This window comes from Helicoverpa zea, chromosome 29, assembly GCF_022581195.2.
Source record: "Helicoverpa zea isolate HzStark_Cry1AcR chromosome 29, ilHelZeax1.1, whole genome shotgun sequence".
NCBI lineage: Eukaryota > Metazoa > Arthropoda > Insecta > Lepidoptera > Noctuidae > Helicoverpa > Helicoverpa zea.
In genome coordinates this window covers 5,711,662-5,730,882 of record NC_061480.1, presented here as the reverse complement: position 1 = coordinate 5,730,882, position 19,221 = coordinate 5,711,662, and the positions used below count along the sequence as shown (strand labels likewise).

The window sequence follows — 19,221 nt, the reverse complement described above, 5'->3', positions numbered from 1 at the left end:
AGTTTTGAGATCGCATAGAAGCCAAGTCCTGTTCTACTTTATTTGTAATAATAAATCAATATTTTGTGACTATATCAATAGTTTTGTTCTCATTACAATAATACTGTCTTGGCCATGAGCACAAGTTAAAAGTCGCTCCTTGTAATAATGTGTAAATACCAATGAATTGATAAATTCTATATGGACATGATTTTACGATTGGACTGATTATGGACTGATTGGAATTTGGACTAAACATGCGCCATAGTACATGTGCAGTTCATTGATGTTGGATGATACTGACTGTCGGTCATTTAGTAACAATTGAATAAACTAAAAGTATTTAATTCTGTGATATTAAACTTCATGTTTGACTTTCACCTCTCCAAGATATGCTGTATTATATTTGTAGTTTATTGTGCTCATGGCCAAGTCAATATTATTGTAAAGTGAACGAAACTATAGATATAGTCACAAAATATTGATTTATTATTACAAATAAAGTAGAACAGGACTTGGCTTCTATGCGATCTCAAAACTTTTTACGGTGGAGGAATTGCGTAGAGGATTGGCTTTTTTTTACATTTAATGTTTTGGTGGGATTTTGTTTTATAGTTAACAAGTCAAAGCAAAAATTACCTAAAATGTAGCCCAATCGTACATAGGTTATTGCTGGTTGATGAATGCAAAAACACGGGAACACAGGTTGTGATTGCGCGAGCGAAGCGAGCGCGAAATTATTTGTTATATTTTAGAACTCAAAACAAAAATGACTTAAAATGTAGCCCAAACGTAGATAACTCTTTGTTGGTGTTGGCGCCTATGAATTAAAATTTTGGGACTTAAAGTAGTACCATAAATAGAAACTAGAAGTTACTTTCTTATTAATAAAAGGACTTAAAAACGACGCTACCTTTTTGCTAGGGTAGACAAAAAAAATTTCAAAAATAAAAACAACTATCACCAGGCACCGCCGGGTCCTCGTCGAGGTTTTAGGCGGCGGCGACCTCTCGCGTCCGGTCCTGGTTCAGGCCATGGTCCGGGGCGAGAGGGAATGGGATGCCGTCGCCTCCTTCTGTGAAGCGGTCATGCTCGAGTAGGAGGAGGCGGAACGCCAGAGAGTCCGCACCTCTCATCCCGGCCGCCGCACTAGGCCAGGTAGACATCACGGGCGCCGGGTGTCGCGAGATGACTCCCGGCAACCGTAGGCGTGGGTCTATGGGCGGTGAGTTCGGGTGGCTCATCGTCCCTCTGTCTGCTTAGACGTCAGACCCGTGTCGACGGCGCGTGTTGTTCCACGCACTCCTCAAGAGATGTCAGCAACCCCAGCGGGTCCAGTAGGGCCAAAGCCTGCCGGGGCTACGGGTTATTCGAAAGAGATACCGCGGCCCTGGCACATGAAAGGCTTACGACGGAACACGACGGTTTTTAGTCAGTAAAAGTCTGACACTCCCTCGCCGCTGCTAACCCACAGCGGGAGGGGTCAATTGATGATTTTTGACGTCGTTAAAAAAAAAAATACCTACTCTCGCAACACATACTTTTCACGTAGGACAAAGGGCCTCGCATAGACCTGCCGCACATAGCCTCGCAATCGCTAGGGCCGCCGCTGCTTCTTCGTAAAACAATTTTTTTTATGGCAATCTGCCGCAATTAACAGCAATTTCTGCCAGAGACTCGCGTGAAGGAGTGACGACACATGGGGAAAATATATGAAACAAAACAAAAAACTATATAAATTAAAGTAAAGAATAAATTCAGCTTTTCTGGTGGAAGAAATTGAGCCTGCAACAAAATACATAGTATTAATGAATTTACCAACTTATAACACAAGTAATTATATACACTTTACATATCATATCTTTACGCAATAATTAAATACTGTTACAACTTAATACTATTAGAAGAAAAAAATTTTACAAAAGCATTTAAGGTAGAATTCCGTCCATCGCGACATCGTAGGACGCGCGCGGCTTACGACTATCGTCGGCCGCGCGCGACAATAGTCAACCTATGAAAATGTATGGCACCGTTGCCGAGGTCCGCGACAGTCGCGCGCGGCCGACGAATTTCGTCAGCCGCGCGCGGCATTGTCTTGAAATAAGTAGATTTTGTTCGTCCGTTCCCTCTAGTCAAAGTGCTAATCGATATCCTTGAAGAAGAGGAGGATGAAGTGCTGCTGTGCCCTTTTTATGTAAATAGATTACCAATCGACCCTATCCTTAAAAAGTAGAAATGAAGAAGGATACTACCAAATACTGATTCAAAAGCATTTGTATTGTAATGAAAACAAAAAGAAGTTTTGCCGACTAAATAAAAAACAATTAAATTCTGGTTTTACTAAGATTCTATAGATGTTATTAAGCGCTAGACCATGTTGAGAAGCGTACGGCCGCGCGCGGCTCACGAAATTCGTCGGCCGCGCGCGACTGTCGCGGACCTCGGCAGCGGCGCCATACATTTTCATAGGTTGACTATTGTCGCGCGCGGCCGACGACTGTCGTAGGCCGCGCGCGGCTGCGTCAGCCGCGACCCACGGAATTCTACCTTTACCACACGAACGCGAACATTTACTGGGTATTGAATTTTTATATAATTTAGTGATGACACGATCAAAAGAGAAAGCATTATTCAAGGGGCAATTAAGAAAGATATGGTCAAGCGTGCCCTCGTCTATACCACATTCACAGAGTGAGGAGTCCCGAACTCTTATTTTGTTTAAGAAAACTGGGGAGCAACAGTGACCAATACGTATTCTGCAGATAACGGAAATAACAGTCTTGGATACTTTTTTTATGTTTATAAAACCAAGGCTTCGCAGGAATGGATGGTTGAATAGAGGCAAACAGACCACCTTTCAGCTTACTGGACTCGGACCAGTCAGTGTAAAACTAGTTGTCAGATATTCTGGCTTCTGACTACTCGTAACGCCTGCCAAAGATGTTAAAATGACAGCAGGGATCTACCAAATTAAGGTGATTTTCGAAACGCGTTTCGGAAGGCAGAAAATCCGACAACCAGTCTTACCGAGAGGTTTCAGGTTGCCCGGCCCGTTCGGGCAACTGGGTTGAGGAGCCACAAATAGGCAGTCGCTCCATGTGGCACACTGGTATTCAGCTGCACCCAGTTAGACTGGAAGCCGACCCCAAAATAGGAAAGGGCAAGAGTAAATTATGTCTTATATACAAATTGGCTGATAAAAAAATTAAATTCCAGTTGTTGCGTCAAAATGTCAGGACCGAAAATTGAACCGAAAGCCGGTGAAGCGACCATTAACGCTGTGAGTGCGATGTCTGACGGCACTCTATACTCTATACCGAAGAGAAGGAAAAACATCGTGGATATGGTGCTGAAGATCATTGACGGGGAAGGGCCTAAGCCTATGAAGAACATGAGGCCAGCTCAGGTATAGTTGCTAAGTTATTAAATCTAAATTTTTAGAAAATTCTCCATACATTTTTTTCTTAAACACATGACGAACGTCTGTTTAACTTTTTTGTAGTATGACTTGCCTTTAATTGAAACTTTTTAGTAAGCATTACTTACAAGTTTTCACTCGGCGTTCCTCACCTCACTATCTTAGGGAATTAGTAATTCGTATTGGGCTATCTAACACTGAAAGAATTTTTCAAACCGGACCAGTAGTTCCTGAGATTAGCGCGTTCAAGCAAACAAACAAACAAACTCTTCAGCTTTATAATATTAGTATAGATTCATTATTGAATCGTAAAAGTAAATTCTACAAAATAATATTAGGTACCTAAAGTTAAAAAAGGTAATGACCCCGTAGGTAGAAAGTCTTAAAAAGGATCTTTTAATCATGCTGTGAAACTGCCCATTTGTTCTAAAGAAACATTTTGGAAACAAGCTGCCGATAAAAGGTAAAAGATACCTAAATTATTTTGTTAAACCTTGGGTATATGTTTACAAAAACAGAGGTATTGTTTTGTTAACATAAAGTGTTGAGATTACGTCAAATCAGATCCATACATGTTTTGCCTGTAATAATTGGCGTACAAAATTTGTACATTATAAGTGGCAAATATTAAGGCGAAACGTCACAGTATAACTGTTAGGCATCATTAAGGTATTCATTGAGTGTATAGAAATGACGACGGCATGAAATCAGTCGATAATTGAGGGCTTGCTTGTGACTGCACGTGTTACGGCTGATTTCATGCAGTGGCTGGGTTGTCAGTAGCTTGTTTCCAAAATGCGCCTTAAAACTACAACAGCCACTGCTGAATTTCAAGTTCAGGCTCGGTTATCCTTGCCAGAGCTGCGGGATTGTTCGCGCGAGTTACCGCGGCGCTGTTAGGTACATATAGGGCTTAAGAAGGAACATGATGGGTTTTAGTCAGTAAGAGTCTGACATTTCCTCACGCTGCACCCACAGCGGGGGGTCATTTGATGATTTCCCATTAAAAAATAGCTTCAATTTTCCTCACGATATCTTCCTTGACCGTTACAAGACTTAACGCCCTCAAAATGTAATCGGTTGCGTAGCGAATTGTGAATCGACATTACGCCGTAATTTGCATCCATAATTAATTACTATGACGTCACAATATTGCGAATTTATGACTTAATTTGCATAATTAAGGTGAATCAGTTGATAACAACTAAGTAAGATGTTGTAATAAGTAAACCAATTGGCTTTGCCCCTGATTTTATTTACTTTCCGCACAGGGATACCTAATAATGCACTCGCGACCTGGGGCCTGGGGAAATACATAACTCCCGTAAAGGGATAATAAGTACCTATCTTAAGTAGCCTATGTGTTACATAATGGCCTAAAGTTCACCAACAACATAAACGTCAGTTTTAATAAAACAACTGTCTGCTATGAATTTTCACGTTGAAGTTTCTAAGTGAACTTTTGTTTGGTAAGATAAATAAACAAGATGAATAATATAGAATATATATAGAATATAGAATATATATATAGAATATATAGAATATATACAAGGCTTGGGCCTAATGACAAAAGTTTGTAGTTACTCCTTCCAGCGTAACGGCTGAACGGATTTTCATGAAACTTAACCAGCAATATATGTAGTTCATTCACCACTATCAACAAGACCCAAATTTTTATCCGGGTGCGGGAATTAATACCTACACTTTGACAAGGTATATATGTATATTCAAATTACGGTTTTCGCAGAAAAACCGCAATGGTGCCGATCATTTTTGCGATGAGCACCACGGAGAATATGAAAATAGGTGCGAGCCTAGCAGAGACAGAATAGGCCGAGTGCAGACGCATAACAACGCCTGCCCCAAAATGTATGACGAGCTTAACAAGAGGCGGTCTATTGCTCAGGTACATATTTACATAATTACTCGTACCGTGGTTTACCTCGGTTTCACGCAGTTTCCAGCCGATATAAGATGGGCAGAGTCCATTCCATGGATGACATTGAAAATGTATGATGAGTATTTATTACAATACTAGTCCCCTCGGTTATACCCACGTCTCGAGGGACCTACTTCCCACACCCGGATGAGGATAAAAAGTAAACGACCTACATATCCTTACTAATATTATAAATCGGAAAGTGAGTTTGTTTGTTTGTTTGTTTGTTTGTTCCGCTTTCACGCCGTAACTACTGAACCGATTGCTTTGAAATTTTGCAGACGTAAAGTTAGAAGTCCGGATTAAATAATAGGGTACTTTTTATCCCGAAAAAAATAGATATTCCCGAGGGAAAACAAAAATATTGTTTGCTTGATGGATGGATTGTAGATGGCGCTGTGTGTCGTTTAAAACAAGGTAATATATTGCAAACGAATATAAACATGTAAATTTAGAAGCTAAATGATACGATAATGAATCCCCGAAAATGAGGAATTCCCGAGGGATGATGTACAATTTGTTTAATCGTCTAAACTGTTTTTTTTTACATCTACTTATATATTGCAAACGAATATGAACATATAAATTTAGAAGCTAAATGATACGATAATGAATCCTCGAAAATGAGGAATTCCCGAGGGATGACGTACGATTTGTTTTATCGTCTTAACTGTTTTTTTTACATCTACTTATCCTGAATTAACTATAATTCAACGAATTACTAATTGGTATAAGTATTAGTTAAGTTATTTCGTTCTTGAGGTATGCGATAGATGGCGCTGGGTGTTTTTAAAACGTGGTAACGATGTGTTTTTAAAATACATAAGAAGTGGAATGATAGCTTTTTAAAACGTGGTGACGTTGTTTTTTTTAAGATACGTAAGAAGTGCAATGATATCTCGCGCTTTAACCTGTAGCTCATTGTTCAATCGCGAGCTTCCCGATAGCTCGATAGATGGCGTTGTGCTTTTCTGTATCGTGGTGTTAAGGTTCGCCGCGAATTAGTCTGTTTTGAAATCAGTGGGGCCCAGTAGCGCCAGGGCCAGCCGCGGCTGCGGGTTGTTCGAAAGAGGTACCGCGGCCCTGGTATATAAAAGGCCTAGGACGGAACACGACGATTTTAGTCAGTAAGAGTCTGACACTCCCTCACCGCTGCTAACCCACAGCGGGAGGGGTGAACCGAATTCCACGCGGGCGAAGCCGCGGGCGGAAAGCTAGTATACCTATAATGTTAAGGGCAGGAAGATATCGTGAAGAGAAACCTACGTTAATGTTATCCTAATTACTACATTGATATGACATTATGACTAATCACAAGTCACCCTATAAAATGTGTTAAAGGAAAACAATAAGGAATACATATAATAAGAAACACAACATAATATATTTCCCGCAAGAGTAATTAATTTACCGTTAAAATTATAACAGGTACTGAACACATAATATGGACTAATTGTTTATCTATATTTAAATTACGAGTAATTAATATTATTCGTGTTACAAACACTTATTTGCGGAGATTCCTTCAGCTAATAAATTAATTTGTCATCGCATAATCCTTATTTATTTCCCTTTTAACTACTTAGAAGGAAAATACTATAAATAGGCGTGAAACAAGAAATATAAACTGTTGTCTATAATAATATAATTAAGAGGAATTTTATTTTGTTGGCTGTTTGTTTGTACCCTAAAGTCACCAATTTGAAAAATTCTTTCACTGTTGCAAAGCTACACTTTTGCTGAGTAACATAGGCTATTTATGTTATCCCGAAATAAGCATCAGTTCCCACGGGACGCGGGCGAAACCGCGGGAAAATCGCCAGTAAATAAAAAATCACTTCTGATATTTTTCTCATAAAAGATATCAAGGCCATGGAGAAATCATCGTATTTATACCAAATATTTCTTTCACTACAGCCCACCGCGAACGCTTACATGTCATACTCCAATATGCCCGCCGCAACAGAGTTCGATCCCAACTGTCGTATCTGCCTCAATCTCAAAAACCAAATGGAGCCGCTGCCACGTAGGAGGAGACCCAACAAAAAACCTCGACAGCGCAGGAATAAGCAAACAAGGTATGTAGGTAATCATCCTGCTCCGAGCCTTTTTCCCAACTATGTTGGGGTCGGCTTCCAGTTTAACAGGATGTAGCTGAGTAGCAGTGCTTTACAAGGAGCGCCTGCCCTATCTGACCCTCTCAATCCAGTTACCCGGGCAACCCAATACTCCTTGGCTAGACTGGTGTCAGACTTACTGGCTTCTGACTACTGCCAAGTACTACTACCGTAACGACTGCCAAGGATGTTCAATGACAGCCGGGACCTACAGTTAACGTGCCATCCGAAACACAGTCATTGGTGCCTAAGATATACTTAGAAAGTACATACAAACTTAGAAAAGTTGCATTGGTACTTGCCTGACCTGGAATCGAACCCGCGCCCTCATATTCGTTGGTTCTTTGCCCACTAGGGCACCACGACATGTAAATAAATATAAGCAAGCAAGGTATTGTTAGGGTGCAAGTTAAGGTATGTAGGGTGCAAGTTAAAGTACAAGGGTACAAGTCAGGGTGCGTCTACACGGTGCATGTAGTTGGAGCAAGTTAACATGCGCAAGTGACAAGTGACAAGAGCACGCGGGTACATGCGCGAGTCGCTGGACCCGCACGTTTTAAAATGCATGTAACCTGTGCATGTGCTTTAACATGCGCAAGCTACTTGCATCATGTAGATGCACCCTTAAGGTAGGTAGAGTGAGTGCTAGCTAGCATGTGGTGGTTGTATAAATCATTTTTTTTTGTAGTAGTTAAGTACCTGTACAATATATGTATACATGGTACACCTTGACCTTGATGGTGGTTTGACTGCCTCGTTGGTCTAGTGGTCGCAAGCGCGACTGCTGTGCTCGAGGTCTCGGGTTCGATTCCCGGATCGGGCCGAAATCGCTTCGTGGGTTTTCTTAGACTTTCACAAAGCAGCCTGTAGTCTGGAAGTTGGTGATTGATTCACCCGTGCATCGGAGAGCACGTAAATGTCGGTCCTGCGCCTGATCTCTCTCCGGTCGTGTCGGATTGCCGTCCCATCGGGTTATGAGAGTGAAGGAATAGGGAGTGCACCTGTGTCTGCGCAAATGCTCGTGCACTATAATATGTCCTGCGCAGCTGGCTGATCTCCTTAAATGAGAACAGTCGCCGTGGCCGAAATCGGCCGTGGACGCCATTACATGGTACACAAATGTAAATAGAAAAACTATGTTAAAAGGTTCTTTTAACCTATAGACAGACATGTGTTGCTGGGGAGTTTGTTCCGCCACTTCTTCCCAGCAAAAACACATAGAAAGGGTGAAGGGTGGGCGTTTTGAGGCCTGTCTTTTGTAAATTTCTGACGTTCAAAAAGTGCTGTTTTGTAGCCAATTTAACTAAACCATTTTTGTCTCTGATTTTCAAGGAACAACAGGAACAGAATAACCAAAACTAAGAAACCGAGGAGGTCGGCTTACCCTTCAAGAGAGTTCAAACTATCAAGGATTAGGACGAACAAATGTTGCCAGTGCACGACTTATTACGTGCCCGCGGCTGCCGAGTCGAAAAGCGTTTCAACTCTCGACGAACATCTCGTGCCACAGCCAAATGTCATGGTTCCTATGACGTCGACTCAAGGAACGAACCATGAAGGCGGCTCAGATGCGAAAGGAGTAAATATTCCCGTTCAGAATAAGCCAAGTAAGAAGTCTGATATCGATTCTGGTAATCCAGAGACAAATAGCAATCCTTCTGTGAGTAGTTATAACAGTTTCATGTCAATGGAGCATGAACCGATGGTAGAATGAATTTAGGGGAATCGTGAGAAGACGGCGTGATAGATCAAGAGTTAGCTACTACCAGAAATTCCTTATTTTATATAAAAGTACAACTTTGTGTGTGCATACGTAAGACAGTGGGGTATCAACGCTTGACTAAAGGTCGTTCTCAATATTCTGTGTATATGTTGATTTGCTTACTAGAGATATAATTTTGACATAAGACCCATAACCGTCTGGTAAATAAAACAATAGATAGAAAGGAAATTTGGGAACGGTAGTAAAGCCTATGTTCACTGACAATATAAACGTTAGTTTTCCTAAAATGAGTGTTTACCATGAACTTTTTTCTCAATATTCAAAATTATATCAATCAATACGGACCACTGTTTTATGACAGCAATCGTTGATACTTATAGCTTTTCTCCTGTACGAGATCATCACGAGATCAGTCATGGAAAAAGGGATCCATTTTCTAATTCTTCCAAAGTTCCCTTCAGTCAAACTTTAGGATGTATGCGCACACAAAGTTCCAGCACACTTTAGAGATATTCCCTTGTAAACAATTGTGAAGCTACCTAATAAAGTTCGTAAAAATGTCACTCACACACGCATGTGCATCGACGAGTTTTTACCGGCGCTACCGGTGCTGTCAGTACTCAGTGTCGTGCATCGAGCACATGTCATTGTGTGTGAGTGACATGGTTACGAACGTTATATAGTACGTAGCTTCACAACTACTAAAATAGGAAGGTTTGGTAGCAGTTAACTCTTGGTCTATCTGCGAAAGGTCGATCTGCGATATTTTCAAAGGGCTCGCCAGCATAATGCTAAGGTTGTATTGTGTAATGTTTTGAAATAAATTATTGGTGTGTGTGTGTTTAATTTTGTTTTATTTAACAAAATCATAGAAGAATAGTACTACTATTGTTCCGATTTGAAAAATTCTTTTGGCACGGGCAATAGTTTCCACGGGACGCGGGTGAAATTGGAATACAGCTAGATAGTAGGTACCCATTATTGATATGCACTGTATTTTGTAAATCAATTGGACGTAGTTATGCAGAAACGTTCCAACCCACTGTACGCGTAAATGCTTATATCTCAAATTAAACTTGAATTTGAGATATAAGCATTTACGCGTTTCAGTTTTATTCTTTTTTATTCTAACTAGTAAAGGTACTAGAGGTTTTATTGTTGAATTATATTGAGTTTAGATAACCATATGCTAAATTTTAGGCTGTTCAATCACAATAACTCGATTTCGGGTGACTTGTGGGTTGGAACGTTTCTGCATAACTACGTCCAATTGACATTTTGTATATCAATGCTGGTAGCCTGCAAACCTTAAATATACAATAGTACAGTGTAGATTTTTAGTGAAACTCAAAATGAAATACGTCAGTTGGACTCATATCGCATGTACTTATCTATCACACACATTGCCGATCTTTCAAAATGGTAGTGGGATCTATTTATAAACGCCCAATCCTTCTGCAAATTATTCGACTACACTTTATGGGACGAGGTATACCCTGCAGTGGTACAATAAAAAGGTCGATGATGATTCATGATACTTTACAATATTGCATATCTTGGGGAATGCCTTTTCCTTAGCGATTAAATCGAGGCGTTGCAGGGGGATTTCCTTACTTTACAAACTAGTTTTAGTACATTAACACAGAATTTAAATCCAGTTCATCATTTCATGGGGTCGGCTTCCAGTCTAACCGCATGCAACTGAGTGCCAGTGTTTTACAAAGAGCGACTGTCTATCTGACGTCCTCAACCCAGTTGCCCGGGCAACTCAATACCTCTAAGTAAGAGTGGTCAGACTTACTGGCTTCTGACTAAACGTAACGACTGAACTAACTGACCAAAGATCCTCTTTTCCTTAGTAATTAATCTGACGCGTTGCATGGGGATTTCCTTTAGCCCACAAACGAGTTTCAGTACTTTACCACAGAGGTTGAATACCAGTTATTCCGATCTATTTACACAAAACCTGTTTGTGTGTCATTTTGTTCTCGGTACTGTGTTTCTGGGCAATGGCCCTAGGCTGTCCTTTGTAGGTTTATTTATTATTTTTTAGACTTCAAAGGAAAATACAACTTTATTGGATCACTTTCTTGTGTATCAGTCTGCCAAGAGCTTTTCCTTTGTAGAGGTAAAGTAGCATAGGGAACGGTAATAAACTCTGAAAAAAACACTGAAAATACGTATGAGATGCATCTATCTTCGAGTGTCAATATTATAAAGCTGAAGAGTATGTTTCGGCGTCGTCATTTCAACCGACGGAAGTCCACTGCTGGGCAAAGGCGTCTCCAAGTTTTGCCACTTCAGCGATCTACAGCAACCCGCATCCACTGCTTCCCGTCGACGTTGGAAGAACTTGCTGGTCACCCATCCACGAACCGACCGCGCATAGTATTTGAACCGCGCCAAGCGTTGCTTTTGTAATCGTTCGATCTTTGATTTAGCCACGGGCTTACTTAGTTAAGGTAGGTCCACGATAGTAGTAGGTATAAGCACGAATCTGACAAAGCACCTATTTTTGATCGGATTTCCTGTTTACCCAAAATATGCAATTGCAAGCTAAAGGTATTTAGGTACCATCATAAGAAGCTAGTACCAATAATAATAGTTACTTAATACAATAAATCATTCCGGAATATCTAGTAGGTAGGCGTGGTAAACGGTAAGTAATTAATCAGACAACTGGTAGAATGCAACTTTATTAATAGGTAAACAAATGAAGGAAAATATAACCAGTTCCTTCACTGTTGAAAAGTAAACAAAAGAATAACTTAAGAACAAAGTCAAGCAAGGTTTAGTTATGAGTAACCTAGGAAATGAACCAACAGTATGCAGGTACAGTTACATATCTTTTATTTAGATAGGCTCAAGTTCAGTGACAATATCAACCTCAGATTTTCGTAAAAAACTGTTTTCTTTGAAAATTGAACATGAAAATCCATGGTAGTAGTTTTGAAGAAAACTAAGGTCTATGTTGCCGGTTAACTTGAGCCTAATAGTAGTTAATAGTTCCTTCCGTGCTTGGGGTTTTCGGTTTCGGTCTTGCCTCAGCAAGTAGCTACTTAACTTTCACAAAGAAGCCCGGAGCCTGGAAGCGGAGAGCACGTAAATGTCGGTCCTGCTTGTGATCTCTCTCCGGTTGTGTCAGGTTGCTGTCCCATCGGGCTATGAGATTGAAGGAATAGTGAGCAAGGGTAGCTATGTCCTGAGCAGCTGGCTGATCTTTTTGAGAACAACCGCCATGGTCGAATATCGTTGTTATTATAAACTGTTTTCCCGTTCACCCGCATCCCTCGGGAACTTCTGTTCGTACCCAGACAAAACATAACCACTGTAACAATAATCACATAAAGAATGTAGCAAATCTGTTCAGTAGTTCCGGACCCTACAAGGGACAAACCAAAAAAAATGTATAGACAGTACCGATAGAAATATTCGAAAAATATTCCGGCGGATATATTACAATTAATAAGCAATTACGCGATCCCCTTAATGACCGATTGACGGTCATCACAAACAGGGTCATTATCTAAATTATTGCTCAATGTTAACCGACAAATTAAAATACCTATGTGAATACCACCTTTTTTAAAGACACATTACCTGTTTAACTTAGTGGCGTTACAGTCTACTCTTATGCATGTATATTATGTCGGTAATAAAACCTTGAAGTCTCAGTTCGCGCGCGATTCATATACATATAAGACGTTTTACAAAAAACGTATCCGAACGCGTAAAAAGTTTACAATCATGAATTAAAAAAATAAACTGTCAAATAAATTTGTCAATATTTGACAGCGATTTTGGCGCGAATTGGCTTTTTTAATGTTAATAAATTATATTGTTGTTTAATTTAAAAAATGGCCAAAATGAATGTGAGCGTGTTTCTAGTTTTAGTTTTTTGTTGTGTAAAAGCTGTGTTGTCACAAGGAACCGGTTCAGGAAATGATGGAAATTGTAAGTACTTTGTTTGACTTTGTGTCAAAGTTTTTTTTTTCATAGACAAAAGCACTGAACCAGTTGTTAACCTTGTTGTTCCTAATACAAAAAAGTTTTCTTTTGTTTGTTTTTTTATTAGATTGTCTGCATAGATTTGTGTTCAAATTAGGCTAAAAGATATTAGACTTCTATCTAAAAATATAAAAAGATGTCTTACCATGCAGAAAAACTCGTCTAACTTGTGAACTTACGAGCATAAAACCTTTTTTTTTCGTATTTCTATTAAGTAAATCGTCTTGAGCAAGAATGTCGTTACCCTCTACTTTTTCTGACTTAAAAACTCGTTCAAGTTATTTTGATTTTTAGTAAATAGCTGAAATTAAGTGGTTTGCTAATTATTATTTAATTGATTTTGATTGTAGCCAGTGATTTAAGAGATTGATCGCAGTAACTTGGTTCTTTCTTAGAGGAAACACTTTTTACAAAAAAATAAGTCGACTTCTATAGGTTTAGATAGGTAGGTATACCAAAAACCTTCTCTTAAGTCTGACAAATAATATGCTGAAAACCGCATCGAAATCGGTTCAGCCAACCGTGAAAAAATCGCGCATAAACTTACATACAGTTCAAATTGAGAACCTCCTTTTTCAAAGTCGGCTAAAAAGGCCGAACATACAAAGTTCAATGCTTTTTTTTTCACAAAAAACCCGAGTTATGACATAATGGTTCGTCTAAAAACTCGTTCTTATAATGGGCCTTCTAAAAACCCAATCATCATTGATGCAGCCGTTCCGAGGTTACCGGTAAAGTTTGCGGATTTATTATTTACTAGCTGTTTTCCCGCGGTTTTACTCGCATCTCTACGTAACTTCTGCCGTACCGGGATAAAATATAGCCTACTAGCTTCCGCTCGCGGCTTCGCCCGCGTGGTATGTTGATAAGAAGTAGCTATGTGTTGATCCAGGGTATCGCCTATCTACATACCAAATTTCAACCAAATCAGTCCAGCCATTTTTGCGTGAAAGAATAAATAAATAAAATAAATTTATTAAACACATAGTTTAACATGTACAAATATAAATAGCTCATTGTAATAAAATCATCATCCTCCGAGCCTTTTCCCAATCATGTTGGGGTCGGCTTCCAGTCTAACCGGATTCAGCTGAGTACCAGTGCTTTACAAGAAGCGACTGCCTATCTGACCTCCTCAACCCAGTATCCCGGGCAACCCGATACCCCTTGGTTAGACTGGTGTCAGACTTACTGGCTTCTGACTACCCGTAACGACTGCCAAGGATGTTCAATGACAGCCGGGACCTACAGTTTAATAAAAAAAAATAAAATTTATAGTATTTCATTGTAATAAAATAAAAAATATAAAAAAAAAATATAAAAATCTTTTATATTCAGACGCCAAGGCCCATAAAATGTTAGTAACAAAAAACAACTTAACCTATGTTAGATAATTACAATCTAGAATCATAATAATAGAAAAAAAATAAAATAATAATAATACACCGCCTGATTCACTGGAAGGGTTCTCAAGTTGCATGTAAAACATGCAGCTTGACAAACCTATCCAGTGCAGGCCCATCCAGTCTATCCGCGAATACTTTAAGGATGCTGTTGGTACTTCCCCTGACTCTGTGTAAGGTAAACGTACCAATACTCGTCGGATTTCGGAAATCACTGACTTTGAAGCGCTACTGTGTGTTAAATATTCAATAGAAAATGACAATTTTTGCATGACGTGATAGAGAATTTATTCGTTATTCTAAGTAACTAATGTTTTTTTAATCATTTTGATGGGTTTATGTACTTATTTAGGCAAACGTAAAGAAAGGGCGATTTGTACCAATAGTCGTCTGATTTGTACGGATACTCGTCAAATATTCCCAGTACTCGTCAACTTTTAATGCTAATGTAAACTCTCTGCTCTTGAACATAAAGTTCAAGTTATGTACATTTTTTGTGGTTGAATTTGTTAAGCATACTTGTGCCTTTGAAACATTAGATAGATAGATAGAAAATCAAATCCCTATTTAGTATTCAATAAAACAGATACTTAGTTGCATTTTAATTTATATTCCTAACTATCAAACGCTTGGAATCACAAAATCAGTCTATAAAATATGTATATGTTATATTTCTTAATCATAATAACCATGGAGTCATGTGCATATTGTAGCACGAGTAAAATTATTACTATAAAAATATTTAAATTGTAAAATAAAATAATCAGTTTTCACAAAAAATAAAAGTCACATTCATTTATCATCATCTCAGCCATAGGACGTCCACTGCTGAACATAGGCCTCCCCCTTGGATTTCCACGGATACCTGTTGGGGGCGACCTGCATCCAGCGTCTTCTTTCGTCTGTCCACCTTGTTGGTAGACGTCCTACGCTGCGTGCGCTTACTAGGCCACTCCAGCACTTTTCAACCCCATCGATCATCTGCTCTGCGAGCAATATGGCCTGCCCATTGCCACTTCAACTTGCTAATCCGGTGGCCTATATCGGTGACTTTAGTTAGTCTACGGATCTCCTCATTTCGGATTCGATCGCGTAGAGAAACTCCGAGCATAGCCCTCTCCATAGCTCCTTGAGCGACTTTGAGCTTTGAGATGAGGCCGATAGTGAGAGACCACGTTTCGGTGCCGTAAGTCATCACTGGTAACACACATTGATTGAAGACTTTCGTCTTGAGGCACTGAGGTATGTCGGACGAAAAGATATTGCGTAGTTTCCCGAACGCTGCCCAGCCGAGTTGGATTCGGCGGTTGACCTCTTTCTCGAAGTTGGAGCTATCTAATTAGACTACTTGTCCTAGATAGATATAGGAGTCAACTACTTCGAGTACCGAGCTTCCAACAGAGACCGGGGTGGGCTCAACATGGACATTTGACATAATTTTCGTCTTGTCCATGTTAATTTTCAGGCCCACCCGTTGTGAAACTCGGTCGAGGCCATCGAGCATCATACTGAGTTCCTCCATCGACTTTGCCATGACTACGATGTCATCGGCAAACCGAAGGTGAGTGATGTATTCGCCGTTGATGTTGATGCCAAGTCCTTCGCATTCCAGGAGCTTGAAGGCGTTGGTTTCGCTGTATGGTCTCTTTAACACGATTTGTATTAAAGAGAGGCAGATCATGTCGCAAGGACTTAGGTATTCGTCTATTGAGCTGCCCATATGACTTCGTGTCGCTGGAATACTGCAACTGTAGCAAACGTCGTTATGCCATGAGGTTTAAGGTTTGGTCGGTCAGTTTTTGTGGTCTATCTTTACGGCAGGGTCTAAAAAACTTAGACCCTACTGTGCGGACAGTTTCCACTAGCCCGTCTTTGATCTCGTCCACTGATGCTAGGTTCTCAAGGCAAGCAAAGCGATTAGAGAGCTCGAGTTGAAAGCTTTCTGGGTTTTGAATATGGGACCGAGTAGGTCGGAGCGTAGACTTCATCAGACTGGACCTTTCAAGTTTAACATTAATATTGAGCGAGGCTCTTACGATTCGGTGATCGCTACCGGTTTTTACCCTATTGATCACAGAGACGTCGCTGAATACCCGTTTCTTATCGGTCATGAAAAAGTCTTTCTCGTTTCTCGTAAAACCATCGGGACTTAACCAGGTCCATTTCCTGTGAGGCGGCTTCTGGAAGAAAGAGTTCATCATGAAGGGTCCCTCTTTCTCTAGAAAGTCGGCCAGCCTCTGTCCCCTAGGGTTCCGTTACCCATACCCAAATTGCCCCACTCTCAACTCATCGCCGCTTTTCTTTCCCAACTTAGCATTAAAGTCCCCCATAACAACAGTGAAGTTGGGTTTTGGAACTATGTATGGCTCTACTTACGTCCTCATACATAGTCTCCACCTCATCATCGGAGATTCCGATTCGGAGTGTGACGAGGTCGGTGCGTACAACTGAATGACCTTCAGCGAATATCTTTCTGATATTCTGAGTATTAGGTATACCACCCTGTTCGACACACTGTCGATGGTTGTTATGTTGCTCACGAGGGACTTGTGAACGAGAAACCGGACACCACCTTGGGACTGTTGGTCGCCCTCCCGGTAGTAGAGCAAGTTACCAGACTTTCCCTCTCTACGGACCTCGCGTAACCCTATAATGTCCCAATGTAACTTGCTGAACTCCTCTTCCAGCTCGCAGATCCTTTCGTCAGTCCTCAATGTGCGTATGTTGTGTGTTACCAGGGCCAGTCATCGTGGGGGTGGGTAGCCGGATCTCTTCCGGGGATTCTTAGCTCCCACTGCTCCGCCGTTACCTTGACAGCTACCCGCGCCAGGGATAGCGGAGCTGCCGGGGACTGGGGGCGTGCTTGCTGTGCCTATCATAATCATAGTTTGCCGTTAATCGCCACGCTTGGCAGGCGGGTTGGCGATCGCAGTGAGGGTGTGCGGTACACGGAGGGCGTTGCTGCCCGACCTTCGGTTTGTCCCTTAGACACCCACGGGATGATTTGGGGGAACGCAATTCTAAGCCGGCGTTCCACGGCGGTTTAGAATTTCATTATTCTATTCTAAACAGCTTCCATGACTTTTAAAAGGCCCTCTTGCTTGTAGTTTCTTACAGTCATGATCTGCTATTAAAATTACAATCATGTAATCACTAGATACAATTTTAAATAAAAAAATCTTACTTAAGATTACTCTTTACCCATCAATATCGAATACGACAAGCAAAGAAGTAACAGCGCTGGAAGCTATGTCATCTTAGTTTTAAAACCTATTTTAATATTTTTTGTGTCAAAAGAGTTAGCTAGTTGAATGACATATTTTTTTTATACAGGCGCTTATTAAGGCACGTTAGGGAGACGCGGTACAATACGCGTGACGACATGCAGTTATTTCGAACAAAAAGCATAGTGTAAGAACAGTGAAGTCAAACAGAGTTTTATCAACAAATGTAGTCTAAACCTTAAATATGTTTGTTCTAGAGAGTTAACAATTTTGTAAAAGTCCCAATATTAACTATTTATTCGCATTTTGTACTGTAAAACACAAAATATCCTCAATATGACGAGTTTAGGTGCAACTTTTGAGCATGTCCCAGTACTCGTCATAATAATTCTAAAATTGACGAGTTTTGGGTCAAATGGGAGTTTTAAAGTACCAATAGATGTCACATTAAAAAAATATATCTTCTATGTTAAAAGTATTCCAAATTGCATATTACATCGTTAGCAAATAAACTTAACTATCTAATTAAACAAAGAAACATACCACAGACCACAGTGGGGTTATGTAAATCAAAACACAAAACCACGTGCTGAGTTTCACTTTTGACAGCTGAACTTCATGAAAAAACGATTTTGTTAGGGCACACACGTTTCGACTAACATATCTCCGATGCCATGACTGTTAAAACCCCGTATTGTCATTTAAATCGTGCAATATGTTATCAACAATACGTTGACATATAAACCGGCCCATTTTAAGTTCAGTAGAAATAATAAATAAAAGTTTTTAGATTGATTGACGACTATTGGGGCATGACGACTTCACCCGCGTTTACCTTACCATCGACGCAACTTTCTTACGCATAATAGCGAAGTAGTCGTCCGTTTGTGCATCCGCGAACATGCCCGATGCACTACAGTAAGGTGGCATCAGTCTCAACATCGCCCTAAAAGCATTATTATATTGGATGCGCAAAGGTAATGGCAGTAAATAAATCTTAAAAAATAAAATAATCATAGGAGTTCACTTCATCTAGACTAATACATAATTGCGAGAAGGACGAGAATAACAAACATACAGTCATACAATCTCACAAAGTTTCACATTTATAATATCGATAATATTTATAGTATCAATAGTAGGAAGTAGGACGTTATGCGGGAACAGCGTAGCTTTCCAATTTCCAACTGTGATTTTTTCAAATCGATTCCCTAGTTTCGGAGCCTTCAGGGTACAAAACAAACAAACAAATTAATGTTTCCTCTTTATGACATATAGTATAGATTACTTACATACAAGACGTTGAACTTGAAGTTTTTTCTCGGAAATCAATCATCATGCTTTATGTGATATTTTCCTTGATTCGGGCGCTTCGGGGATTTTCTTACATCCGCTACAAATTCTCAAAAT

At 40.1% G+C, this 19,221-nt stretch overlaps 2 protein-coding genes across 3 annotated transcripts in view; both read left to right on the top strand.

Annotated features, from left to right (window-relative positions):
- Positions 1 to 3,194: 3,194 nt before the first annotated feature.
- On the top strand, positions 3,195 to 10,004 carry LOC124643984. 2 transcript variants are annotated; one of them, XM_047183134.1, is made up of 4 exons: positions 3,195 to 3,385; positions 5,145 to 5,303; positions 7,254 to 7,414; positions 8,786 to 10,004. In XM_047183134.1, the coding sequence occupies exons 1-4, from the start codon at positions 3,209 to 3,211 to the stop codon at positions 9,165 to 9,167; spliced, it is 879 nt and encodes a 292-aa protein (XP_047039090.1). In that variant the 5' UTR covers positions 3,195 to 3,208; the 3' UTR covers positions 9,168 to 10,004. The 2 variants fall into 2 exon arrangements, with proteins under 2 accessions (XP_047039090.1, XP_047039089.1); XM_047183133.1 differs by lacking the exon at positions 5,145 to 5,303.
- A 2,872-nt stretch (positions 10,005 to 12,876) lies between these two features.
- Positions 12,877 to 19,221, top strand: part of LOC124644131 (transferrin-like) — a 39,396-nt gene continuing 33,051 nt past the window's right edge. The window contains exon 1 of the mRNA XM_047183361.1: positions 12,877 to 13,130. Coding sequence (XP_047039317.1) covers positions 13,034 to 13,130 — 97 coding nt within the window. The 5' untranslated portion in view covers positions 12,877 to 13,033. The remainder of the gene's footprint in view (positions 13,131 to 19,221) is intronic.